The sequence below is a fragment of the Theobroma cacao genome, chromosome 9, assembly GCF_000208745.1.
Source record: "Theobroma cacao cultivar B97-61/B2 chromosome 9, Criollo_cocoa_genome_V2, whole genome shotgun sequence".
Lineage (NCBI taxonomy): Eukaryota > Viridiplantae > Streptophyta > Magnoliopsida > Malvales > Malvaceae > Theobroma > Theobroma cacao.
In genome coordinates, this window is record NC_030858.1 from 12,910,680 (window position 1) to 12,937,924 (window position 27,245).

Consider the following 27,245-nt stretch of genomic DNA (forward strand, 5'->3'; position numbering starts at 1 on the left):
ACATAGATTAGCTCTTTCTTCCACCTTTTCTTCTTCATCATCAAAACTTGAGGTATCACTATCTAACCAGGTTGCAGCCACCATTGCTTTCTTCGATTTTCTGTTTTTCTTGAGAGGTTTCTCATTCAGCAAGGGGCATTTTGACTTGAAATGTCCCAACTTCTTGCATTCAAAGCATATAAGCTCTTCCTTTTTGTTGGACTCGTTTTTATTTTTGGTTTTCCATGAAGAGCCTTGATTTCTTCTATAATCTCTCTTAGCCAATCTCTAATTTCTTTGGCCCATAAGCTTTTTGAACTTTCTTGCAACCATAGCTAGTTCCTCATTATCATCACAGGATAAACTATCCAATTCTTCTTTTGGGATGTTTGCTTTTAAGGCAATACTTTTCTTCTTTTCCTTTGCTTCTCTTTTGTCTTCCTCTTCATCTTCCTTAAGTTCTAACATGTGAGTGAGGAGAGAACTACAAATTTCATTGAAAGTTATAACATTTAAGTCCTTAGCTTCACGGATGGCAGTCATCTTTGGTTTTCAATTTTTTGATAGGCTTCTATGAAGTCTTTTAATAATTTCATGTTCAGGAATTGGTTTGCCTAGCTGACTTAATTTATTTGTGATGTTTGTGAATCTATCTAACATGCTGGTGATATCTTCACTAGGTTCCATCTTAAACATCCCATAATTATGGGTTAAGAAAGCTATCTTGGACTTCTTAACTTGTGAAGTCCCTTCATGAACAATACTAAGTTTATCCCACACTTGTTTAACTGTGGTACAGTTTGACACTTTGTTGAATTCAATGGGAGTTAAAGCACAATGTAGTGTATTGATTGCCTTGAAATTTATTTGGACTCTTTTGGTTTCAGCTTTGGTCCATTCACACCTTGGCTTAGGAATCATCTCGTTGGTTACAACATTTAAGGTTGAAGGAATACAAGGACAATCAGTAACATCCCACATTTCATAATCTATTGCCTTAATGTATATTAATATCCTAATACTCCAATATGGGTAATTTGAGCCATCAAACAGAGATGGTCTGTTTGTGTACTGTCCCTCAGCCACTATAAATTTTTGAAGAGCCATTTGGATCTTTTCAAGGGTGTTAGACCTTAATAACAGAGGTTAGGATCTGATACCACTTGTTGGTACCAAGTAAATGTGTTAGAAGAGGGGTGAATAGCACTTTTTAGCTCTTACAAAAATCGGCTCTAGGTTGAGGACAAGTTTAACATCAATAAAGATTGGTTCTATGCAAGATGAGGGAATGATTTAAGAAGGAATGAAAATAAAAACAAAAACAAAGTAGACAATCACACTAGAATTTATAGTGGTTCGGTCCAAGACCTACATCTACTACCTTGATTATTCAACCAAGGATTTTTTAAATAAATCCACTATGAACGGTGAAATTCACAAGCTTTCACAAAGCTTTTACAATGGCTTTTACCAAGCTCAGCTAAAACCTTTAACAATGATTTTTACCGGGATCAACCAAAACTCAAACTAACTTTTCTAGGCTAAGTTAGAACCTATACACCCAATCAAGCAATCCAAGCTTGGATAAATTCCCCTAAAGTGTCTCGCACACTCTAAGTATACAAGGAGAAGAGAAATAAAGAAGTACCTATGAGCACTGACTTGATCTAAGTGGTACAAAGTGAAGTGCTTGAATCTTTTACAAGGATAGGAGTGAAGTGCAGAAAGTATGCTGAAGGTTTTTTCAATTTTTTGAGCTCTTTTTGGACTTGAAAGCCTTAATTACATTTTCTAGTCATTGGGAGCCTCTTAAATACTTGAAGAATCAGCTTTGATAGGTGTTAGACAGTTTTTGATCGTTGGAAACTGTTTGGTAGCAATTCTGGCAGTTAATCTGTCTTCTAGTGCTCAATTCAAATTTTCTAACAGAATGATCTTGTCGACTAACTATGCTCTTAGTCGACTAAGTTGTCTCTGTTTTCTGATCTCAGTTTTTGGCAGTGAGCTCTTAGTCGACTAACTTCCTTCTTAGTCAACTAACCATTGTGCTTTAAGAGATAGGAGAAAAATTGGCACCCATATTTTGTGCTTAATTAACANTGAGCTCTTAGTCGACTAACTTCCTTCTTAGTCAACTAACCATTGTGCTTTAAGAGATAGGAGAAAAATTGGCTTAATTAAGCACAAAATATGGGTGCCAATTTTTTCTCCTATCTCTTGTGCTTTAATTGTTTAAAGCAAGCTTTAATCAATTAAAGTGCTAATGACTTAAAAGGCTGTCTTCTAGTTTTAAAGAATAGAACTACTTTAATCGGTTAAAAGGATTTTTAACTAATTAAAATCTTACTAGTTTGGACTTATATTTTGTACACAGAATCATCATTATAGGTTAAAGGAAGTCTTAACTAATCAAAACAAGTTCTATCTTATTTCTAAACCTTCTCTAATTGATCAAAACATAATCTTAACCAATTAAAGCAAAAGATAAAGCCAAATTTCACATAATGTATCATCAAAAACATATTCAATTCAGCTAAATATAAGCTCATACACGTCAACCATTCTTTGTTCTCTTCGAATTCTACAAAATTGGTCTTCACTTAATGGTTTGGTAAAAATATCAACTAATTGATGCTAGGTATCTACAAATTCAATTTTAACATCTCCCTTAAGCACACGATCTTTAATAAAATGATGTTTAATCTCAATGTACTTAGTTCTAGAATGTTGAATATGATTCTTTAAGATTTTAATGGCATTTTCGTTGTTACAAAAGATAGGAATGTTATGCATGGACATGCCAAAGTCATTCCATTAAACAATATATCAGGCCTAGTTATTGTTAAATAAAGAAATGAACCAATCATACCTTTATAGAGCTTTTGATCCACATCTTTTCCTTTCTTATCTTAATCAAGCTTTGTTAAGGAGCCCATTGGTGTTTCAATTGACTTCACATTCATCATACCAAACATTTTGAACATCTCCTTATTATATTTAGCTTGGTTGATGAAGATACCATCCTCACATTACTTGGTTTGTGACCAAGGAAGAAACTCAATTTTCCCATCATGCTCATTTCAAACTCACCCTGCATTTCCTTAGTAAAATTCTCACTTAATTTTTCATTAGGAACACCGAAAACTATATCATCAACATGTATTTGAAGAACTAGTAAATCATTTTTACTTTTCTTAATAAACAACGTAGTATCTACATTTCCCCTAGAAAATTCTTTTTCAATAAAAAATTTTGAAAGCCTTTCATACCAAGCTCTAGGAGCTTGTTTCAATCCATATAATGCTTTGTGTAATTTTATAAACATGATCATTCTTTTAAAAATCTTCAAAACTAGGGGTTGTTTCACATATACTTCTTCTTGAATAAAACCATTTAGAAATGCATTTTTAACATCCATTTGAAACAACTTGAAATTCATATAACATGCATATGCAAGCAAGAGTCTAATTGCTTCTAATCTAGCTACAATAGCAAATGTTTCATCATAATCAATACTTTCCTCTTGATTGTAGCTTTAAGCAACTAACTTTGCTTTGTTCCTTACCACATTGCTTTGTTCTTTACCACATTACCCAACTTATCTAATTTTTTCCTGAATACCCACTTAGTATCAATGATTGGATTGTTGGTTGGCTTTGGAACTAAGCTCCAAATCTTGTTCCTTTCAAAGTGGCAAAGTTTTCTTGCAATGCTGTCATCTAACTTTCTCATTTTCAGCTTCCTCAAAGTTCTTGGGTTCTACTTGTGAAATGAATGCCATATATTAACAAGCTTCCCTTAGTCTTTTTCTAATTTTGACACCTTCCCAGGGATCTCCAATGATTTGTTCTCGATGATGATTTTTTACAAATTTCTAGCTTCTGAGAATATAATTGTGCTAATTTTTAGTTTTTTGCAAGTCCTCTAATGGCGATTCTTCTTCATTTCTTTCCATGGAGTTGTTTTCATTATCTTCTTTGCTCTTCAAGCTCATTCTTTTTATTCTTTTCTCAATTTCATTTACATTATCATTATCAAACACTACCTTTTTTGGTGCGATATTAGTCTCATAAAAAATAACATGAATAGACTCTTCTATAACTAAAGATCTTTTGTTAAACATTGTATAGACTTTAGAATTTAGTCAATTAGGCTCTCAACCACTATCGTCTAACGTAAGGTCAAGCTCTTGCTTCGCCTATGGCTTTAACCCATCCATAAATGCAAGTAGGACTTCTTTCTCACTCAAGTCCCCTACTTGTAATACCAAATTGAAAAACTTCTTCATGTATTCTCGCATTTTGTCCATCTAAACCACCCTTCGTAACTTTCCCCTGACCTCGTACTTGGCATATATGAGGGCAAAATTATTGTTAAAGTTCTCTTTAGAATGCTCCCTAAATGCCGATGATCACTCCCTTAAGCATGTCATCGCATCAATGCCTCCACCACACTAAAACAGTGTCCACTAAATGCATGGCAATAATGTTGATACACACAGCATACACACTTGGGCAAGTGTGGACTAGTTAGTTATTAAAGTCATTTCTCTCTTCTGCAGATCAACTTGCTTTAATACCAATTATCATGAGTCAAGCAACTTAAGCACACATCATGCACCTTTAAGCCCTTCTTGTCAAAATAAGCCTAAGAAAACCTTCACAAAACTATCAAAAACTCAATGTTCTTAAAGCAACACAATAGGCAGTGGAATAAGAGAAAAAGAAGAGAGAAAAATTTGAGAAAAATGAAATTTTATTTTTAAACTTGGTGTACTTTATAAATGAACAAAAAGGGCATTTATAAGTATGTTAACCCCCTTATCTAACTTATCAATAATTAAAATTTAAAATAAAATGGTTAAGGTTAAAACTAAGACATTTAAATTTGAATGTTCATCTAAACTACATCATTTAAATTTGAATGCTAATCATATCTATAGTTCAAATTACATCAACCTGTCTACACTTTTCAAGGGGCTTCTACCTCTTGGTATATAGATGAGTTGGGCCAATCAATTAGTCTGTGCTTAGGCAGTTGGTTTGCCTGGACTGCTACCCTGTCTGAGTAATAGGCCTGTTAACGCACTTGGGCTGCTGGTCTATTTAAGCTGCTGACCACCTACTCTTAAGGATTGCGAGCGTTCATTTGCAAGTGAAATTGGGCCAAAGTCTAGAGTTCTATGGTTGGTGTTGGGCAGAACCGGACTAACTGAACCATGCTTCCTGCTGTTACCTTGTCGGCTTTTTCAGTTCAGTTATCGCCCAAACTACACGGCTCTCAAAGTCTTAACTCTCTCTCTCTCGCTCTCTTCAGTTCGAAGTTGTCTCAATGGAGGAAGATAAGGTAAAATGCAACCTCTTTACTGCTTTGCTTCTTCCTTTCCATATTCTTTTCTTCATCTTTCTTGAAGTTTGATTTTGTTTACCATGTGCCTCTCTTTCGTGCTCTATTGGGATTGCTTACAAAATCCCAAGGAATTATCAGAAAAACTGAACTAGACATCGGGTGCAGAAAATTTTACACTTCAAACAAGCGCCTCTACCTTTGCATGTTTTAATTTGCTTTTCTTTTTCTTTTTCTATGGCTGTTGTTTGTCACTGACCAAATAGACTAAATAATAATGCTTTCATTTTCTTTTTTTATTTTTAATAATCAATGCTTTTATTTTCTGCCACTTCAATTATTTTCAATTGATGTGAAATATTGTGTTTATATGGTATTTATGAGCTTTAATTCTAATATTGTATTGCCCATTTATGTCAAAGTTTACCTTCTTTGAGGGTTTATGTTTTACATATATTTGTGTTCATTTATGCTGTATTACTATCTGCTTAATCTTTTTTTTCCGGTTAGTTTCTGAATGTGGGTTTTATTTCTTATATTGAAAATTGGAAACGTATAATGGTTTTTGCTATCTCTCGAATGTTTGAGCTAACCTCAGCCTCTTGTCTATTCACATTTCAATTGGAATCTGCAAAAGAGAGTGAGTGCTTTAATGGGTATAATATTGTTTGGTTCATTTCTTTTTGTGGAGAAACTATTTTGGTTGTTGCCAGGTCATTTAGAAATGGGATTATTGAGATCTTAAACTATCTGTTCATCTTGCATGCATAGCTAGCATGTTGCCTTCTTCAGGAGGCTGAACAGGAATATGAAGTAATCATGCTACTTCAGTTAAGAGTTATGACATTTCGGTTTACTTCTTTGCATACTGATTTTTTAAATCTCAAAACATACTGTTTTTTTAAATCTCAAAAACTTGTTTCTTTCTGTTAATTATTCTGCTTTTTTCATGTGTAAATCAATTCCAAACTTGTCTGTTAAAAATAGGAACATGAAATGATATTTCATGTTCAATAACTGCTGTGGCTGGATTGGTTAACCATCATGGAGAGATTGGGCTGTCGCCACATAGGTTCTCTCACCTCCATTATTTTATATTGAAGATTCTCTTTGTGTTTGTGTGTGCACACACATGTACATGCATATGAGCGTAGTGCGTGTCTGCTTTTGGTAACAACCATTTTCACATTGAATGGTGGTGATAGGGGTTTGGGTGTCATGTTGTGTTTGAGTTTAGTAAAAAAACAAATTAATTGCTATACAATATTGTTACAGTTAGCAATTTTGACTAGTTTATTATGTTTAAAATTTCTTTCTTAAAATATTATTGATCTTTTTTTTTTCTTTTCTTTTACTGTTTTGCTGCAGCATGTTTTATGTGATAATACATCAGATATGGGTGATGGCTGTTCAATGCTTCTTGAGCTTTCTGACAATGAGCCTTTCTTTGACAAAAAGAAGGTTAGATAAAGCAGAAAACATGTTCTAGTCTCTTTCATTTTCTTTATCAAGATATGTTGATTTATGAGTTTCCTTCCAAAGTGTTAATAGTAGTTATCAGTACCTTTGACATTTGTAAAGGTGAATAAGATGTAATCTGAGGAAGTATGTAACAGGAATATATGCCTCCTATTTTAAGCAAGTGTAAGGTGTGTCTAATTTTTGTTTATCAAATACAGTAGTTTGAAATAGAGAAGTTGAAACTAGATATATTAATAAGGTTACTGCATTAGTTGATGCTACAGATTTTCCACTTAACTAGCTTATCTTTTCCATGTCTGGCAGAGATTACTCAATGACCAGGGATTTGGTGTCAAGGAAATTGTACATATTAAGAGCTCTTTGGATCCTGCTTCACTAAGTACTATTTTGAATCAAATGCTGCAGATAGCTAGAATTATACATTTAGATGAGGTATGCTGCAAATTACCTCTATATAACTATTGATTTTACTGCAAATCACGGTGGGAAGCAGGTAAAAAGAATCAATGCGGGGTTGAGTTTTTTAACTTATATTTATTTTTCTTATAGTAGGATGAGGGCCTAATAATTTGGGGAACTGTATCTTCCTCAATTATTTTTCATTTGCTTCTTGAAGCTATATGCAGCTTGTCCCAAGGTCCCTTTTGTTATCCTGCTTATGTAGTGTAATAAAGAAAAAAAAGGCTCTAAACAGATTGTCCCAAGGTCCCTTCTATATGCTTTTGGCCAGAAAAAGAAAAAAAAATAGAGTCCCTTCAATATGCTGGTGAATAACTGATGATGCCACACTGGGCATATGAGGTGCCAAAACACGTATTCTCATTGTCCCTTAATTACATTGCTTGAACTTTGAATAATTAACAATTATGTAATGGGCTTCTGAGATGCAGGTAGAACTTTATTTTGGTCAAATTGATGGAATGGGATTTTACAGCCCCAGGAATGAGATGGAGGCTCTAAATTCGATGCTTTCACTTATCAACACCTCATTTTCCTGTCAAGTACACATGCAAACACATGCCTTGCACGATCTACAAGATGCAATTGTTAATAGGATCCATGAGTTTGGAGCCAAGTATAAAGTGGAGAATAAAATTGATAAAAGCTACAAGTGTGATAAAGAGAAGTGTTTAGTAGAGTGGGCTGAAAATAATGGTGTAAAAACAAGACTGCAGATAGCTTGTAAGTTCAAGATTAGAATTGCTATTTGTAGTGTTTTCTTATCGATTAGCTCCTGGAGAATGTTTTCATTTGTTCTCATGTTCTTGTTTTGGTTTTCCTTTTTCTTCTGGACGACTTCATCACTATTTGGACCTCATAATAGCTCTTTAAAATTTAAAAGATGTTTTCGTACAAGAAAATTCGAAAAAAAAAATGAAAAGATGTTTTTGACAGAAAAAGAAAAGGAAGTCTAGTTTTTTAATATTACCCTTTTCTTGCATGGGCCATTATACAGATATTGAAGGAGCTGGTAGAGGAGCCATTGCAATGGAAGATCTTGAAGTTGGAGACATTGCTATGGAGATTCCTGCATCTATTATAATCTCTGAAGATCTTGTACATAAATCTGACATGGTACATTTCATCATTCCACAAAATATATATCTCTAGCTTATTATAACTCTTACCCGAGTTAGATTTAACATCTGTCTAAATGCACATAAACTTGAAAAAAAAAGCATATTAGACTTAATAGATTTCTGGATGTTATTTGGTTATTCCAAGTTAATACCATTTTATGATTGCAGCTTTTTCAGTAATCTTCTGGCAGTGTTATCCCCAGTACATTTATGTGGAGTTAACTTGCTAAAAGAACATAAATAATGAAAAGACGTTTTAGGTGTCTGAATGTTTTGTCTATAAATTCAGTTGCAATAGAACATAGCTTACTTGGTATGTTTACAATGCAATTAAAAGCGACAGATAATTTGCCTTAATTCTTTATCCATTACTTATCTCTATGTATTTGTTGATCTGTTTTGATCACATTTCCTGGCATATATTTGGTTCATGATCACTTTTACCTGATATGCTTATATGGAACTTGTGCTACTGGAAGGTGGCATAAGTTCACAGAATATGGCATACAATATAGCATAGATATTTTAATACTGGTTAAGGACATTATTGTTTGTTATTTTATCTGATTGCAGTATCAAACATTAGAGAAGATTGATGGAATGTCATCTGAGACTATGTTGTTGTTGTGGACCATGAAGGAGAAGCACAATTGTAATTCACAATTCAAGATTTACTTTGATACACTACCAGAAAATTTTAACACAGGTTTGACCTTTTGCTGTGATGCACGTTGTTGATGACATCCAGTTTGTCGCAACTTGCTTTTGTTTCTTTCAAATAGCAACCAGCTTTGCTCCAATAAGAAAAAGTGAATGAGTTCAATGCCATTTCAAAACTAGAAATGTATCTTTGAGGATTAATTTGTTCTTGAATTTTATTATTGATAATCTTACTCATGAAAATTTGTCAATGCTGGTGAGTGATTTTTTCAGAACATCAGACTAAAGTTAATGCGGTAGGCACTGTATCTGTTATATTGCGTGTCCTATTTTCTTATTTGCTTTAATTCAAATGTGAAGAAAAAAAAAAGAACTTCTAAGTTAAACCATTTCCTTCTCCTCCTCTTCCTCTCTCTTCAATCTTGATAACCCACAAAAATTCTCTTTTGCACTACCTCTAAACCTGCTTCCTTTCTGTACTCTCCATGCTGCAGAACCTTGGGTTAAACCCTCTCAACAAGAATTTGCTCAAATACTTTGTGATGGCCTGCATCAACAGCACCATTAGCCAAGAGGATAGTCTCCATTATTGCAGATTTCAACATATTTCTGCTACAACTACAGGGACTCTAGAGGGATAATTTGAAATTCAGATCATTGAGCAACAGATTGCCTGGATGCTTTTTTTTTTCTCTTTCTTCGTTCTCTCATTCTGATCTTTTTTTTTTCTTTCTTTCTTTCTGTCTTGTTTTTTATTCAAGGCAGAACTAACAGAATAATCTGGAACTAAAGTTTTTGTAAATCAAGTTTGTGGCAATCAATGCAAGAAAAAATCTAAAATACTTGCATGAGAAATCAGTGGTATTTAGCCTTTTTTTTTTTCTGTGATAACCTAATTTTCATGCCTTTGACATTAGGTCTTCTATGCTTTCTAGTACAATACCTTTGCACAATATCATTTCAATATTATTAATGATAAATTTAAGTAAGGATAAGGAAAAAGTATTTGTTCTTGGATTAGACAGCTAGAGTGGTGGAATTGCTCTGGTTTGGTGCTAGTTATTTTGAAGGTTTTATATGATAGAAAATGCAACACAAAGGAAAAGACACCACCTTTTCCTTTTTCCTGTGTCTTGATGTGAATAAATTAATAAATTTAACCTAATAAAATGATAAAGTGAGAAATAGCAAGGCTAATATAATTTTTTTAGGTGCAATACCAGTATTATATAATGTTACCATCTTTTTGCACGTTTGTAAATTAAAATATATCTATTTTAATTTCTTGAGATCAAATTTCCACCATTTTTGTTGTCTTATATATTTACTTGAATTGCTATAGGATTGAGCTTCGGAGTTGAAGCAATCATGGCTTTGGATGGAACTTTGCTCTTTGAAGAGATAATGCAAGCAAAAGAGGTTATCAAGCTGTCCAATACCCTCCTTTATCGAGTCTACCTGACAGTTATGACTTTCTTTTCTGATAGGATGATGGACTTGTGTAAGGGATCTAGATGTTAAAGAGTTGTGCATCTTTAGGTTTTTGATGATTGTTAACTAGTCTTATATTATATGCTGTACCAGCTAGGATTTGGGTTTTTTGTGACTTTATAGTAAACTCAGGTTACTCTTCCTGTAGCCAACTAGTTTGAGGTTGAATGATTAACACGTTATTAGAGCTTGGGTCTTTTCTTACCTAATTTGTGTATTCCAGATGATAACCTTGTTTTCCTAGTTGTTCTATCAAGCCTACACATGAGGAAGAGCGTTAAGTGTTGTTATTTCCATCTTTTGGTATTTTATCTTGGTTGGGTTTATGCGTCTTTAACCAATTGGTTTTAAACCTTGAATGCTTAAAAATTATGACTTGAGCTGTTTCCAAGGAAGTGACTTCTAGTAGGCAGTAGGTATAGACAAGGTTGATTTGGGAATTATAATATGTTTACCAAAGCTCAATCTTCTTGTTATATTAATTGGGGTAATTCAAGAAAACTGCAACTATTCTTTGTTATCTATATGATAAATCCTTTAAGTGGAAAGATGAGAACATTTTCTAAATATAATGCATAACCTTTCTTCTTTTTTGGTCTTTCTTTGTTTTTCAGCATTTACGTGTTCAATATGATGAGGTATTTCCTGCACTATCCGAAGATCATCCTGATATATTTCCACCAAAGCACTACACATGGGAGCAATTTTTATGGGCTTGCGAACTCTGGTATGCTAACAGTATGAAAATAATGTTTGCTGATGGAAAACTGAGGACTTGCTTGATACCTGTTGCAGGCTTTCTCAATCATTCGGTAACTCACTTTCTCTTGTTATCCAACATCTGCAATCTGTTTTTCTCATTTGATTTTAGATGACTAAGGTACAAATTTAAGGTTGTCAGAGATAGTTTCATATGCTATTTAACTTCATAAATCTAAGGAACTACTGGTTGGTAGCAGTTTATCAACCATTAACATAGTAAGTGCTAATATTTGTCTTAGACTATGTTTACATTTGTGTTATTGTTTGTCCTAGGGTTGCTAGTACTGCACCTATACCAGTTGTATCAGCCAATATGTACTAGTATTGACAACCTTGGTTATTCCTTTATTATTTAGTTTACTTTTATATGTTCTCGTAGAATTGTCTTTACAAATATTTCAAATGGGTCCAACCAATTTTTAAGGCGGATATGTAGGCCTATTTTGAGGCCTATCACAAGGTTTTTTCTTCAGCCTAGTCCATCACAATTCCTATGTCTTATGCATATATACTAAGACTTATTCTCATCCAATTTGCTGCCTTTTCTGAGTTTTAATTCTAGTTGATATTCTGGTGTTGTTCTTTTCAGTTACATCCACACATAGTTCACTATGGCAAAGTAGATTCTGCAACAAATTCCTTGAAATTTTCTCTATCAAGCCCTTGCAGTGTTGGAGAACAATGCTGTCTTAGTTATGGAAGGTTCTCTGGTTCACATCTAGTTACCTTTTATGGCTTCTTACCACAAGGAGACAACCTTTATGATGTGATTCCATTGGGTAATTTTCTTGCCTCTAGCTCTTTACAGCCCCTACATAAGTTGGGTACATTTGAGGCTCTATTTTCAGTTAGGTTAATAAATGTTCTTTAATGGATTTCAAATTTTTGTACACTCTCTTTCACACCTGTGCAAACTTACAATCCCAAGTATTTATTATTTTGCAAGCATCTACCGTATTCCCTGAATAATGTATTAAGCCTTATTTTGGTGCAGATTTTGATGTTGACTCCATTGATGATTGCCCCTTGTCGAACTGGACCACCCACATGGTCCGGGGAACTTGGCTGTCAAACAATCAAAGTATCTTCTATTATGGCTTACCATCTCCATTATTAGACTTTCTACGAAGAGCTCATAGCCCTATGCCATCAACTAAGACCCTTGTAATTTCCTTCCCATACTTCTGTGTTTTGTGTACCCCTTTGCCTGAGTGTGTTTGTTATACTAAAGTTTTATTGTCTTATGTGATTATCTTAAACTTTGATAACCAGTTTAATGTTTTTGACTTATCCATTAATCACAAAATATTGACATATTTCAGTTCTTTGTATTCTTTTCTTTTCTTGTCCCTCTCCACAGATTCAAGCAAACCTCGAAGTTGATAAACAAGTTCTTGAAGATCTACAGTCCACATTCAATGACATGCTGGAAAATTTAGGCGACACAGATTTGGTTGATAGGTAAAGACATCTCAAGCAAGCATATATGAATGCTTTGCAGCTGAATATAGTTTTCTTTGTAAGAAAATTACAAGTTATAATATTGGGGGGTTTCTGTCTTATTCATGCAGAAAAAATGCCAGTTGGGATGTGAAGTTGGCATTGGAATTTAAAGAGATACAGAGGAGGATTTTCTCCTCGATTATAACTTCATGTTCAACAGGTGTTAAGCTGGTGGAATATGAACTGTCTAAATGCAAGGCTGAGGAGTAAGGACAAGGTATGGCCAGATGAGCTAGCCGTTACTTCAATGCCCATAGTTGATCTCTACAATGTATTCATCATAAAGGCTACCATGATGCTGATTGTTGACTGTTGCTTTTGTGGCGCATGGTCATCAGCATGACATTTTTTTATTTTTTATTTTTACAAAATCTTGTTAATAGCCGCACTCACAGGGTCAATGACCTGTCAGCATCTGACACTGTCATTGAATTTTGATAGTATAAGCAGCATGAAACCATGGACTCTGACATAAATAATGGGTATAATTTTATTATCAATGGTATTACGAGAGTTTTTATATTATCATAAAAATATGTTGATTGTCCTGGATGATATATATAAGCTGATTGTTGGGATGGAACAAGAGAATAAAGGCATAATAGCCTTGAGAAAAGCATGGTGCACATTGCTTTTGCTTGTTTGGTCAATTACTGTTTTAACCACTTGCTAAAGTGGGATGAAGGAAGGGTTTATATTGGGACAAGATTTGTGGCTGCCAAAATTTGACTTGTGGCATTGTTGGCTTTATTCTACTCCAAAATAGTAAGAGTAATGGACACTATAATTTTGCTTTTTAGCCTACAATGAATCATTACTCCAAGTTTGATTCCTTTTGTTTTTTCTCCTTTCATTTTCATAGGCACCATATACTAAAGCAATATCATATCTTCAAGTCATCGGTGCCTACAAACGCCTGTTGGCTATCAAGATCCCAACAGTATCAGTAATGGAGCACGAATCTGATACAACTTCAACGTGGAAAATCTGAAAGTGCAAGGAGGAAGGGTTACTTATTATGGCCCGTGAATGCTAAGGAATTAAGTAACATTACTTGTTGTTTTTGGCAGTAGGAGAGTGTAGGGTAATTATAAATCTTCGTTTGCATGTAAAAATTATAAATGCAGGGGCTGTCCCAAAGGGAAGCACATCAATTTAAGGCTTGCGTTTATGGTTCCAAGTTAAAATTTAGATATTGTAACCTCAACTCCTCCACCATATCTCATATTTATTTCTTTCTTTCTTTCTTTCACCAAACAAGAGAAATTAATTCATCCCTCCTCCATGTCTGTCTCTCTCTTTTCTCATTCATTCTACCAACCACACCACTAATTCAACGTATCTAATCTTTATTAATCTTTTCAGCAATTAATTGACTAATATTCTATAGCTACCAAATTTGGTGTGAATTATTTAATGCAAATGAGTGTACTTGAGTAAAATATGATGCTAATTAAATTAAGAAGAGAGAAGCAAAAAAAAAAAAAACAAAGGAGACGTAGCAATGGCAATGGGTAGTTAAAGTGGTGGCTATGCGAGGAGTGACTATGATGATGTTTACTTATTTCCTTCCGCATTCATTTATTAATGTAAGCTTTCCGCCCAACAATCCCCTTCACCTTTACCTAATATTCCGCACCCAATATAATTAACTTATCATTTACACTTATTTATATTAGCACTATGTTATATATCGGATAAGCTTTGTTTAGGCATGTGTAAAGCCATTTGCATTATTTTTAAACCAAAGAGATTATACATTATTATTCTATATACAAGAGGTGGCAATTGACACTTGGAGTCAAGTTTGGATTAGTTCCTTCTAAATTAAACCATGAAATTTCAAAGTATTTTTAAATTTGGATCACTTCATAATTATATTATACCAGTATCGAATTAAGATTTATGTCGATTTACATTTTGATTGTTTAGATTCAATTTGGATGGAATATATTTTATTTAACCATAAAAGTGTAAAATAATGTTTTATTTAATATATTTACTTCTTTCTTTATAAATATTTAGATTAAAATATTAGAATTTTATATATTTTTTAAAATTTTTAAATAAATTATTATTTTTTATTATATTCAATTGAATCTTTGAACATTATTTTGATTTAGTTAAATTTTTATTTTTGATGAAAAGTTCTTAACATTTATTATTTTTACCACGTTATCTGTGCCACATAAGCATTTACGTAGTAAAGTATGAAAATTCATGCTAAGTTGCCAGAAAAGCGTCTAAAGAGCTCTTATTTTAGTATAAAAGATTTTTTTAGTATTTTAACCTGAATTTTCCGTGTTGAATGCATTATTTTTCATGAGAAGAAATATGAAAAAGAAAAAGAAAAGAAAATATAGAAGCATTATTAATAAAACTTTAATTAATATATGTGGACCCTAATTAATTAATAATTGATAAAAAAAATAGTAAATTAATGAAGTGCTTGAAAGCACCCACTTAAATCTGGCCTATCACACAAAATGCACTGGCTGTAGCGAATGGGGCAGCCCACCTCACCGCTTTTGTCCCTTTGTCTTTTTCCCTCTAACCCAACAACCGACGTCCTCCTTCATTTTTCTTTTTTCTTTCTTTTTTATTTAGAACCATCATCCCTTCTAAAATTATATTAAATCAACCATTACAACTAAAACACGTCAGCTGCAATGTTTAGTGAATTTGACGTGGAGAACTTTCATTGGATAACTAAGGAATACAAGTTGGGTAATAACAACAGCAGATAGAACCTCTTGGTTTTGGAACCAAACACGAAATTAGAGAAAATTGAGAAACAAAATCGAAAAACAAAGAAGAAAGGGAAAAGAAATAAGGAAGGTGAAAACTGCAAAAAGGGTGAAAGAGGAAGGAGGCAAAGGAGAAGAGAAGAGAATCATAAAAATCCCTTCTACGTCTCTTCTCTCTTTCTCTCCTTCTTTTGGCTCTCTGTTTTCTTTCTCTCTCTTCCTTCTTTGCTTCTTCTTAGCAAAGAAGAGAAGGGAAGTGAAAAAGAAAGAAAACCCATTCATATTGCAAATCTCTCAATCCCATTTATAATTTATAATTTTTTATTGTTTCTAAGCTTTTGAAGGGTGGAGAAGATGATGGTTGCAAACAGTTTTGATTTATGGCAAAAAGATGCCTTCTTTTCTGCAGCAGAAGAGGTTCAAGAATCTGCTGATATGTATGTTTTTATTTTTATTTTCCCTTTCATGGGTTTCACCTTTTGGATTCAGATTTCTGTCCTGGGTTTTGGCTGTTTTTTTTAAATGATTGTCGTCATTAATGGTGGGTTGGTTGGTGATATGGGAATTTTTTTGTTTGAAGTGGTTGTGCTTTTTAAATGATTGGCTTAATACTAGAATCTTCATCAGATTGTATGTTTGATTCTTGGTTTTTTAAGGCTTTTTGGAGTTATTTTTGGGTTAGATTTCTAGTTAAGTGCTGTGCCTCCTAAATTTTTACAGTTTTTGGATGTGGCCTGTGGGCATGTTTTGATATAAATGCTGACTATGCTTATTTACTTTCTATGTTTTGGGGACATTTTTTCTGATCAGTTACTCTAGAATTTGTTTTTTTTCTTATTAGTGACTCTCTTAACCCCCTTTTTTTTTAGCCTCTTTTAATCCTGATGAAGTATAAAAGAAAGAAGACAATGTTTTTTGATTGGTGAAACCGAAAATAAAACTGATTAATGGTTCCATCTTTTCTGTTTTATTTTAAGTTCAAGTAAATAGGAATTAGGAAGATTATATGGATGTACTCTGCAACTTTGATGAAATGCTGGCCTATGGAAGTCATCTTCTGAAAGAAGGAAAGAAGCAAATTTTCCAAGCTTTTGTAAGGCTTAATATTATTAATCAACCACATAATAAGTGTATATAAGAATTTCAGCTTCAAACATTCTTGAGAATAAATATTAGATAAAGATCTTTTACAAGTTAAATCTGGGGTTTTTTTTAGATTATAAGGTATGTTCATGGTTTCTGTTTTCCAGAATGGAATCAGCTTACAGAATGTGGATCAAAGAGAGGAGAGAAGGGCTACAAACAGCAGAATCTGCTGAACTCTGTAGAGAACTGCAAACTGCTTTAGGTACTGCTAAATGGCAGGTATGCTACTTTTTTCTTTCCTTTTTTTTTTTCTTTTGGTGAAACTGAATTTTGAATACTTAGTTTTTATTGTTTGCTCTTTGCTTGCACTTATCACAGTTAGGACATTGGCATTTGCTAGATACCATTACTTTTTATCCATTTCTAGGAAGCTTGAAGAAAAGTAATTTTATTTCAGTTTTAACTTAGTATCTTTAACTTGCTCCAGTTTGTTCAATTCAAATCTAGTGTTTTACAGGCTCATAGAGTAGACTTTATGATTTCCAAGGTCTTAACAAATATTGAAACTGACATGAAGCATTCTCTAATTCTTTCCCTCACCTTTACATGTATTCTTCTCAAATGTAGAACAGAGAAATCACATTTTTTTTACCATTCTGTCTCTTTACTCAACCAATTGCTCATGCTAATAGTGACTCTGTTAAATTGTTCATGTAAATTCAGTTGGAAGAGTTTGAGAGAGCTATAAGGCTGAGCCATGGACATCGTCATGATGATATTACAGCAACTAGGCACAGACAATTTATTGCTGCCATTGAGATTCAGATTTGCCGTGTAGAAGATGCATTAAAGGAAGCATTTATTGAGGAGGGAAAGCAACCCCTTAGGTGGGTAAATCTGGATGAAGAAGAACGTGATGATTTAGCCATGTTCCTTTCTGGAACCTCTCCAAGCTTGCAACCATCAGCGAAAAACACTCTTTTGGAAAATTGTCATGGGGGAATGGATTCAAATCCTAATTTTAATTCTACTTGCAATGGAAATATGTGTGAAGTGAATATTTTTAAAGATTCTGGTAAGGATGCGGAGTGTTTCATTGATGTAGAAGACGAGGAAAGTTCTGGAAGGACAGATGAGGTAAGTTGTGGACAGGATAGAACAACTGGTACAAGGAGAACATGGAGTTCACCAAATTTTGGTGCATTGAAAATTGTAATTGCTGATAAATATGAAGATAGAAGCCAAATCAGGTCAGGCATTGAGGCCACACCTAAAGAAAAAGGATCCAAGCCTCTCTTCCGTAAGCAAAGGTGTGGGGAACTTCCTCAGGCCAAGGGTGCATTGAGTTTATTCAATCAGGTAAGAATCAGGGGAGGGGCATTATTTACATACTTATATAATCAACATCTTGAGCACAAATGTTAGTTAAGTTCTCAGGGAATCTAATAAAGTTAATGTATTGCAGCTTTTTGGCTGCGTTGGTGGGTTACAGAGACAATTGCATAGTCCAGTGCACTTGCAGTTTAGTTGTTCACTGCAACTTACACTTGCTCTAATGATTGCTATTTTTCTAATTGGTGAGCACTTTCTCTATTTGAATTTGGGGCTTTAATTTCTAAGTAATCAAGAAATTTGCACTAGTTGAAATAGCATGATTTTGTTTGCTTATAAAGTAAATGTTTACCTCTAAATCACTCTGGGGTTTTCCTGACAGATGCTATCTTTGTTTTTTTTTTTTAAAAAAAAAAACAAATGCAAGAACACCCATTAAAATTTTATGAAGAGAACATATCTTCTATAGCAGCCATGCATTTCTTTTTCCTTTTCTTAATGGGCATTTAAAGCTTCTTTCCTTTCAATTTGGCCCTTCTACATGTAAGAAACCTTAGGTTGATCAATTGGATATCTGTTTTGTTGATCTTGGTTGTTAGCTTGTCATTTTACACAAGTATGAACTAATAACGCAGAGCACTCTCTTAAGATGCAAGTATTTAGCGTTTCATGCTTTTAGCACACTCACAAACTCTGAGGTTCTAGTTTACTAATATTTGCAGACAAATTTGCATTTTAAACAACAAACTACTTGGTATAGTTTATATATGTTATGGATAAAGTCAAGTTGAATTTTGTGGATGTTATTTTTGTCCATTATAGTATCAATATCATCAAGCTGCAGGGATTGGAAATTACTTAATATGATTGATTCTATATCTTGTGTTTGGCTTCTATTTGTAATCTGGCATTTTAATCCAGATAATTTTTTTAATGATCAATAATATCTTTTGGACTATGTTTAGGATCAAGAGTAGTTTATATGCCTTGAAAGTGTCACCAATACTCATTCTAAATTTCATAGGAGCATTTTAAATTTGTCAATTGTCCTAATGAGATAAAAGGTGACATTAATTGATGATTTTGTGCTACTGAATGAATCTTTCTTATGTTCCTTTTCGTTTTTTTTCTTTTAATAATGCACTGCAGTGCCTTTTGTTCTTTATTCAAGTTGACAGCAAGTGGCTGCTAAGTGATGTTGGTCAAGACAAGAGGTAATGCCTCAGAATACGGCTACTTATTTTTTATCATAGTGTGTAGCAACTCATTTTTCTTTAGGTGCAGTGTAGTCATAGATACTGGATATAAGCCATGTGCCACAATTCAGAACAGCTTTTATCTGTAAATAACTAACAGTGCAACATACCACTCGGAGCTGGAAGAAAAGTATCAATCAAACACAAAATAAATTTTCAATTTCACCCTTTTAGGCATCATGTTTGAGGTTGGGGAACTTTTTGTTGGGTGTGGCAGGGGTGAGGTTTCTAGTTCAAAGGCCTGGTTAATTTTTAATTTGTTTTTTTTTTCTTTCTTCAGGTGCTGGAGCTATTTCCTCAGGCTTGGGAATCCCCTATCGGGTGAAGGTTGTGATTGTGAATCTCTTCCCGGTTGTTTTCAAGATCTTGGAGCGGGTGAAACTTCCTCTTCCAATGTCACAGCTAGGTTGGACGAAAAGTTGGGTGTCATTCTGGATTTCCTTGCCACACAAGCTGTAAATGCATTGATACTCTCTCTCTCTCTCTCTCTCTCTATATATATATATATATATATGCTTGCAAGAATATTTGTTAGCACAGACAGTCCATTCCCATGTGAGCTAAGCTCAATATAGTTGAAAATTATGACACTAAGAAGGGTTGTCAATTGTAGCATTGTGAGGGGCTTACCCTGCCCTTTGTAAAGGATGCGATGCCCTTACATTTGCTTGGAATTAATTAATATTGAAAAGCTTGCTTCAGTCGTCATTGCTTCTGATTTACTGAAATATATTTGGTGCTGTTACATGTATCAATTCACCAACTTTTTCTGAAAATTTTCAAACGTCCGGTGAGCCAAGTTATGAAATCATTGTCATGACACCCTCCACATGCAGCACAACCAAGAAATGACCAAGAGAGACGTCATGTTAAGTGTCATGAGTCAATTTTGTATACGATCATGATAGGGTGGAACTGTTTAGGAGATGATGTTTTTTGTACTCTTAAAGGAAATGTTCCCTTTTAAACATTATAACGATATTTGGTGACGTATTTAGAAATTCTTGTTAAGCTTTTAAGGGAAAACTCTTTGAGGAAGGTACGTCCCCATCCCACGTCTTATAATGGTTATTAGTGATATACTTGAAAAATCTTATTAACTCTTTATAGGGGGTGAGCAATCGGTAGATTGTTGAGTTGTTTCACTGGTAAAGGTATGTTGGTAGCTAATCATCTAAGACTGTCTCTATGACTCGATGTTGACGTATCTTGATCTCTTTGTACTTATCTTGATATTAATAAAACATTTTCTTTATGTGGTTCTAGTAGTTGCGTATATGGCATTCGTTATGTTTTATGATTTTAATGTTGCATTTTCTTAAACTAATTTGTGGCTATTATTAATGTTTGCTCAGTTATAATCAAGTTATTGACTGTCTTGTATGGAAACATCCATTTAGGTGCTACACAAGTTATTGCCTATTTAAGCGAACGAGCGTAGTTTGTGATAGTTGATATTATAACACGGGCGAGATGTGCTAAGTGAAAGAGCAAACATGGTGATCACGCAAAGTGCACTAGAGGACTATCAGGGAATTGCTGAGTTAGAGGTCGCAGTGGTCGCAATAAAAACTCAGATGGTCTCGTGTGAGCGGATAGATAGAATTTAAACAGTCTAATGGGAACTGTTCAATATGATAAATACTTTGAGTGATGAGATCAACGATGCGTTAAACATTCTTCAAGTCGAGTTTGGAGAATTTAAAGTTCAGTTAAATCTTTTGATTATTGTTGCAAGTAATACTATTGTAAACTTAAGAGATCGAGGGAAAAGGACTCAAATGTCAAAGCCCAAGCGATACAAAAGGGTTAGGGATGCAAAGAAGTTGGAGAATTTTTTTTTTGACATTGAACAGTACATTCGAGCTGTGTGCACAAAGTTGGAGGAAGACAAGGTGGTAATGGCCGCAATATATCTTGTCAGGAAAGTTATGGTAGTGTTTCAAATTTGTCTATATCGAGTGCCACATCAACACTTGGACAGAACTTAAGTGAGAATTAAGGAATCAGTTTTTCCCTGAGAATGTAAAGTACATAGCTCAGCAGGAGTTGCGAGATTTGACTCAGACCAGGTCAGTATGGGAATTTATGATAAATTTCTCTACCTTAATACTAGATATTAGGGATAATACTAGAAATTAGGGACATGATCAAGAAAAATAAATTATTCTATTTTCTCGAGGGTCTAAAATCATAGGACAGAAATGTAGCGACAAAAGGTGCAGGGTGTGACTACAGCAATGGTGGCTATTGAACTTCAGTTGAGGAATTCGAGGAAGAGCCGGCGCAAATGGGTTCAATTCGATTCCTTAATGCCTTACAAGCATAACTAGAAAAGATGAAGAAAGAGCCTTAACGAGGTTTCTTGTATGTGGATGTGTTGTTGAATGATAAAAGGATTAAAGCCATACTTGACACGGGGGCCTTCGATACCTTCATCACCTCGAGAGAGTGTTACATCTCATTTCGGGAGGGATCATGATCGGCACATGGACTCAAGTGAGTATGGCCCACTAGACCGAAGCAAACCTAAATCGACAAATGCATGGGTTAGTCATCCATCGCATTCACAAAACATAAATTCATCCATAATCAAAATATACAATAATTCATCAAGGCCACTTCTTTATGGAACTTCTCAACATAAAGTGTGATTTTTTATTATATATAGTGTAAATTTCATAAATCATGGGAAAATGGAGACATTCTCAATCCACTTTCACAATACTCACATGCAAGAGCATTTTTTTAAGTCAACCAAAATCACTATCTCAACTAATATCTCGTACCCACACTAGTCCAAAGGCTAGAGTAATCGAGGGAATTGTTTAAAACATTGAAAGGACTTGTCCCATTTTGTTGAAAACTACTACATAGTAGGATATTTACTTATAGATAATAGTTTTGAAAATCATTTCCAAAACATCTTCTCATCTACAACCCATTTTTATTTATGGAGAACATGCTCATTAATAATCCATCAAATCATAAAATAGTTTCGAAAGTGGTGTACCCACTCACCTTGAAAAGTCAGCCTCTATAATCAATCACAAATCTATTCCAACAATTCCTTTGGAGTTTTGATCGTTCCTTAACATTAAAAAAAATTCTTATAATCAATAATCAGTTTAAGAATTGAGTTCTAAACATTCTAAGCTCTTTTGAATCTATTTGGATTTTTTAAAACTAATTTTCCAATTTAAGTTCACTATTTTACAAATATCCATGTGTAGAAAATTTATAAACCCATCATCCTTACCTTAGGTGAACTTTGATGTTTAGGAAAAATTACAAAACATTGGATCTTAGCAATCAACAGAAAAATTTGGGCACAAAAACAACATTTTTAGTTATGGAAATCCAAGATTTAATGTTTTCAAAGTTTGAAAATACCATTTTTCTCAAAAAAACCTAAAACCAAGCTCAAAATCATAAAAAAAGGTGATTTGGGCCAAAATTGAGTTGAAAGAGATTAAAAGTTAAGGTTTTACCTTGCAAATGCAGCTACGAGCTACCAACCCTTGAAAAATGTGGTTTATTTATAAGCTAGGGTGTCAAAATATATTTTTACCCCTTTTATTTTTCTGAAATGGACGAAATGTATTAATATATTTGGCCATTGTATCTGAAAAAATTGTATTGATACATTATGAACATGTATCCATACATGACTATATGCATCGATACATTATGAACATGTATCGATACATTTAAAATAGAATGCAGTTTCTGAGATAGATTACCTATAAAACTTATCCAATTTTTTTACATTAAATACATTTAAATAAATGTTCTCATTTTTACTTTTTTCCTTTTTACTCCCATTTATTTAAGATATTTAAAGTAAATAAGTAAACAACCACCCATTTGGATTCAATAAAAATATAAAAAAAATCAAAATCTAAAAGAATCAAAATCTAAATTGTGGTTTCAAGAACAAAATTGAAAAAATTTGATTGAAATTAAATTTGTAGCTCTCATTTACCATAGCAAATGTAGTCCAAAAATTATAATAAAAATTATGAAAAAAATCATTTTTGGTCATTTAAATGCCAAAGGAATCATTACCACAATATTTTATTTTTAAAATATTATTTTACAAAAATAACATATTTTAACCTTTTCCAGACTTAAAACAATTTTTACTTCTAAAGTAACAGATAACCAAAGTGTCAATGAATTCTTTTTAAAGGTTAAAACTAAGTTTGATATTCAAAACATGTATTCTATATACTCAGCTAAGGATTTCCTAGCTTATCATCATACATCAAAGGTGGGATTTCACATTCTACCATTTTATGAAAATTAGTCCTTGAATTTAAATAGCATACTAACTTTTGCTAAATAGATGTGGGTATTTCATGTGCATGTCATTCTTGGCTTCCCAAGTTACCTCCTTGCTTAAATGGTTGCACCATTGCACCTTAATCAAAGCTACCTCCTTGGAGCATAACTTCCTCATTTGTTTATCCAAAATAACTACTGGTATCTCTTCATAGGTCAAATAATTTTTCAACTACAAAGACTCATGCTGAATCACGTGGGAGGGATTTGGTTGATACTTTCGTAGTATCGAAACATGAAATATCAAGTGGACACTAGCAAGATCTAGTGGAAGTGCTAATCGATAAGCCATCGCGCTAACCCTTTTAAGAATCTTAAATGGCCCAATATACCTTGGGCTCATCTTGCCTTTCTTGCCAAACCTTATAACATCCTTGGTTGGCGAAACCCTCAAGAATACATGATCACTAATCTCGAACTCTAATTCTTGATGTCTATGGTTGACATAAGACTTTTGATGACTTTATGCCGACAATATTCTCTCTCTAATCAACTGTTTCTTATCGATGGTCTCTTGAACTATTTCTGATCCTAGTAGTTCCCTTTCACCAACCTCAAACCAATATACGGGTTATCTACATCTTCGCTCGTACAAAGCATAATAAGGCACCATTTGAATACTAGATTGAAAACTGTTATTATAAGCAAACTCAACCAATGGCAAGTGTTGGTCCCAAACAACCCTAAAGTCTACGATACAAGCTTTCAACATATCCTCTAGTGTCTAAATAGTCTTCCCATACTATCCATCTGCCTGTGGATGGAAAGCATTGCTGAAATTCAACTTTGTTCCTAAAACCTCTTGAACTTTCCCCCAAAATCCACTTGTAAATTTTGTGTCCCAATCTGACATTACAGTGACTAGGACTTTATGCAATTGCACTATCTCATCAATGTATAGCCTAGTATATTGTGTCGTCCTATAAATGGTCTTTACTAGTAGAAAACGTGCAGACTTAGTCAAACCTATCTACAATCAGCCGAATAAAGTCACACCTTTTACTCGTTCGGGATAGTACAATCACAAAATCCATATAGATATGTTCCCAATTCCACTCGAGAACATGTAAAGGCTGTAATAATCCGGTAAGCCTTTGATGCTCTACCTTAACCTTTTGGCACACTAAAAACTTGGCCACATACTCAACCACATCTTTGTTAAAACCTTCCCACTAGTACATCTCCCTTAAGTCATGGTACATTTTGGTGGTGCTTTGATGAACAACATATGCTACCATGTGGGCCACTTGTAGAATCTCTTGTCTCAAATCATCAATATTCGGGACATACACTCTAGATCCATATCTAAGTAATCCATCAGTGCATTTAGTGAACACTTAACCCTTCCTCCCATGAGGATTCTCTAAAGCTTTTGCCACAAAATCATCATTGCCTTGGGCTTCCTTGATATGATCTATCAACATTGATCTCACTTTAACATGGGCTAACAAGGGCTTAGTATCATCAATCTCAAATCAAATGCCCATATCGCTTAACTCATGCATACTTTGCACTAATGATCTCCTCTCAGTTGAGATGTGGGCTAAACTCTCCATAGAATTTTGACTTAAGGCATTCTCCACCACATTGGCTTTGCCAAGATGATACAATATCGTGCAGTCATAATCCTTAAGCAACTCCATCCATCAACATTGCCTAACGTTGAGATCTTTTTGCTCAACGATGTACTTGAAACTTTTATGATCCGTATAAATCTCACAAGTCTCACCATATAGATAGTGCTTCCAAATCTTATGGGCAAAAACTATAGCTGCCATTTTCAAATCATGTGTAGGGTAATTTTGCTCATGCTTCTTAAGCTGTCTAGATGCATATGCAATCACATTACCATATTGCATCAAAACACACCCAAGTTTTACTCATGATGCGTCGCAATAAATTGTGTAACCCCTTGTATTGCAAGGTAAACTTAACATCAGGGTTGTGGTAAGACAAAACTTGTGCTTCTCAAAGCAATCTTCACATGCATCGAACTATATGATCTTAACATCTTTTTGTGTTAACCTAGTCATAGGAGCAACGATCTTGGAAAAATTCTTAACAAACCTCCTATAATATTCAGCCAACCTCAAGAAACTCCATATCTCAATGACTGAAGTAGGCCTTGGCCATTTCTCCACGGACTCAATCTTTTTTGGGTTTACCATCACAGCATCCTTAGAGACTATGTGACCTAAGAAGCCAACACTTTCCAATCAAAATTCACATTTGGAGAAATTGGCATACAATTGATGCTCCCTAAAAGTCTGTAGCACAATCCTCAAGTGTTGCTCGTGTTCCTCTTGACTCTTTGAGTATACTAAGATATCATTAATGAATATGACCACAAACTTATCCAAGTATGGTTTAAACACTTTATTCATCATATATATAAAAGCTGAAGCGGCATTAGTCAAACCATATGACATAACCAAAAACTCATAATGACCATACCTTATGCGAAAAGTAGTCTTGGGTATGTCGACATTTCTAATCCTCAACTGGTGTTACCCTAATTGCAGATCAATCTGAGAAAAACACTTGGTCCCTTGTAATTGATAGAACAAGTCATCAATATGTGGGAGAAGGTAGTTGTTCTTGATGGTCGCTTTGTTCAACTACCTATAGTCGATACAAAGTCTCATTGATCCATTTTCTTTTTCACAAATAATACTGGTGCACCCCATGGTGAGACACTAGGGCATATGAAACCCTTGTTCAACAAATCCTCTAATTGGTCTTTAAGCTCTTTAAGTTTTATTGGTGCCATTCGGTATGTTGGGATAGATATTGGATTAGTGTTCTGCACCAAGTCAATACAAAACTCTATTTTCTTTTTTGGAGGTAATCCAAGTAACTCTTACAAAAACACATCAACATACTCTCTTACAATTGGCACATCTGTCATGTTACCCACATCTGTCTGGGTGTCCAAAACTATTGCGAAAAACCCTGGGCATCTGTGTCTCATGAATCTACTAGCGGTCATGACCGACACCATACTACTCAAGGCCATACTACAATTTCGCTGAATATAGAATGACGTTCCTCCAAGATACTCAAACTTTACCCTTTTATGGTGACAATCCACATTAGCATAATTGGTTCATAACCAATCTATCCCAAGAATCACACCAAACTCTAGCATATCCATCAATACTAAATTAGCTTGAGTGTCTTTCTTAACTCGAACCACACAAGCTCTATATTCATACCTCACCACAAGCACCTCTCTCAAGGGTGTGAAAACTACTAAATCTTGCTCCCTCTTGGAGTGCTTTATACCCAACTTACATGTAAAGTATGGGGAAACAAATGAATGCATGGCACCAGGATCATACAACACACGTGTATTAATAAAATATATAGGTAGAATACTTGAGACAATTGAATTGGATGCTTATGCATCCTGTGGGGTCAATGCATAAACTCTGACTTGCCTTCAACTAGCTATACCCTGAGCTTTAGATCCAGGTGCTTTACCTTGAGTGGTGTTAACAATAACCCTACCCCTAGCTCTTCTAGCCTTTCTAATCGGTTGTGCGACAATAAAAGTAGGCGTTATAGCTGGCTAAGTAAGTCTATCTAATTGTCAACCCTCAAAACAGTTTTTTATCACATGTCTAAGCAAACCATAACCATAACAAGATATGGTACCTTTTCGACACTAACTTAAG

At 34.2% G+C, this 27,245-nt stretch overlaps 2 protein-coding genes across 6 annotated transcripts; both read left to right on the top strand.

The window, feature by feature from the left end:
- LOC18589313 lies at positions 5,218-14,010 on the top strand. Of its 3 annotated transcripts, none has more exons than XR_001929230.1 (13): positions 5,218-5,325; positions 6,694-6,786; positions 7,111-7,239; positions 7,698-7,989; positions 8,264-8,382; positions 8,961-9,093; positions 10,390-10,511; positions 11,153-11,350; positions 11,890-12,079; positions 12,295-12,464; positions 12,661-12,761; positions 12,872-13,568; positions 13,666-13,960. XR_001929230.1 is itself a non-coding variant. In XM_018126963.1 (13 exons), exons 1-12 carry the CDS (start codon positions 5,311-5,313, stop codon positions 13,011-13,013), a joined length of 1,704 nt encoding a protein of 567 aa, XP_017982452.1. In that variant the 5' UTR covers positions 5,218-5,310; the 3' UTR covers positions 13,014-13,020; positions 13,666-14,010. The 3 variants fall into 3 exon arrangements, 2 of the variants coding, with proteins under 2 accessions (XP_017982452.1, XP_017982453.1); XM_018126963.1 differs by having other exon boundaries at positions 12,872-13,020; positions 13,666-14,010; XM_018126964.1 differs by lacking the exon at positions 13,666-13,960 and having other exon boundaries at positions 10,390-10,466; positions 12,872-13,328.
- On the top strand, positions 15,565-19,946 carry LOC18589312. Of its 3 annotated transcripts, XM_007014216.2 has the most exons (6): positions 15,565-15,987; positions 16,801-16,915; positions 17,360-17,995; positions 18,102-18,213; positions 19,118-19,182; positions 19,505-19,946. In XM_007014216.2, exons 1-5 carry the CDS (start codon positions 15,905-15,907, stop codon positions 19,141-19,143), a joined length of 972 nt encoding a protein of 323 aa, XP_007014278.2. In that variant the 5' UTR covers positions 15,565-15,904; the 3' UTR covers positions 19,144-19,182; positions 19,505-19,946. The 3 variants fall into 3 exon arrangements, with proteins under 3 accessions (XP_007014278.2, XP_007014279.2, XP_017982457.1); XM_007014217.2 differs by lacking the exon at positions 19,118-19,182; XM_018126968.1 differs by lacking the exon at positions 18,102-18,213.

Coding starts and splice junctions, on each gene's coding strand:
- LOC18589313 (XM_018126963.1), top strand. Junction 7,240..7,697: donor GAATTATACATTTAGATGAG/GTATGCTGCAAA, acceptor TCTGAGATGCAG/GTAGAACTTTATTTTGGTCA. Junction 11,351..11,889: donor CAGGCTTTCTCAATCATTCG/GTAACTCACTTT, acceptor TGTTCTTTTCAG/TTACATCCACACATAGTTCA.
- LOC18589312 (XM_018126968.1), top strand. CDS start 15,905: ATGATGGTTGCAAACAGTTTTGATTTATGGCAAAAAGATGCCTTCTTT. Junction 16,916..17,359: donor TAGGTACTGCTAAATGGCAG/GTATGCTACTTT, acceptor ATGTAAATTCAG/TTGGAAGAGTTTGAGAGAGC. Junction 17,996..19,117: donor CATTGAGTTTATTCAATCAG/GTAAGAATCAGG, acceptor AATGCACTGCAG/TGCCTTTTGTTCTTTATTCA.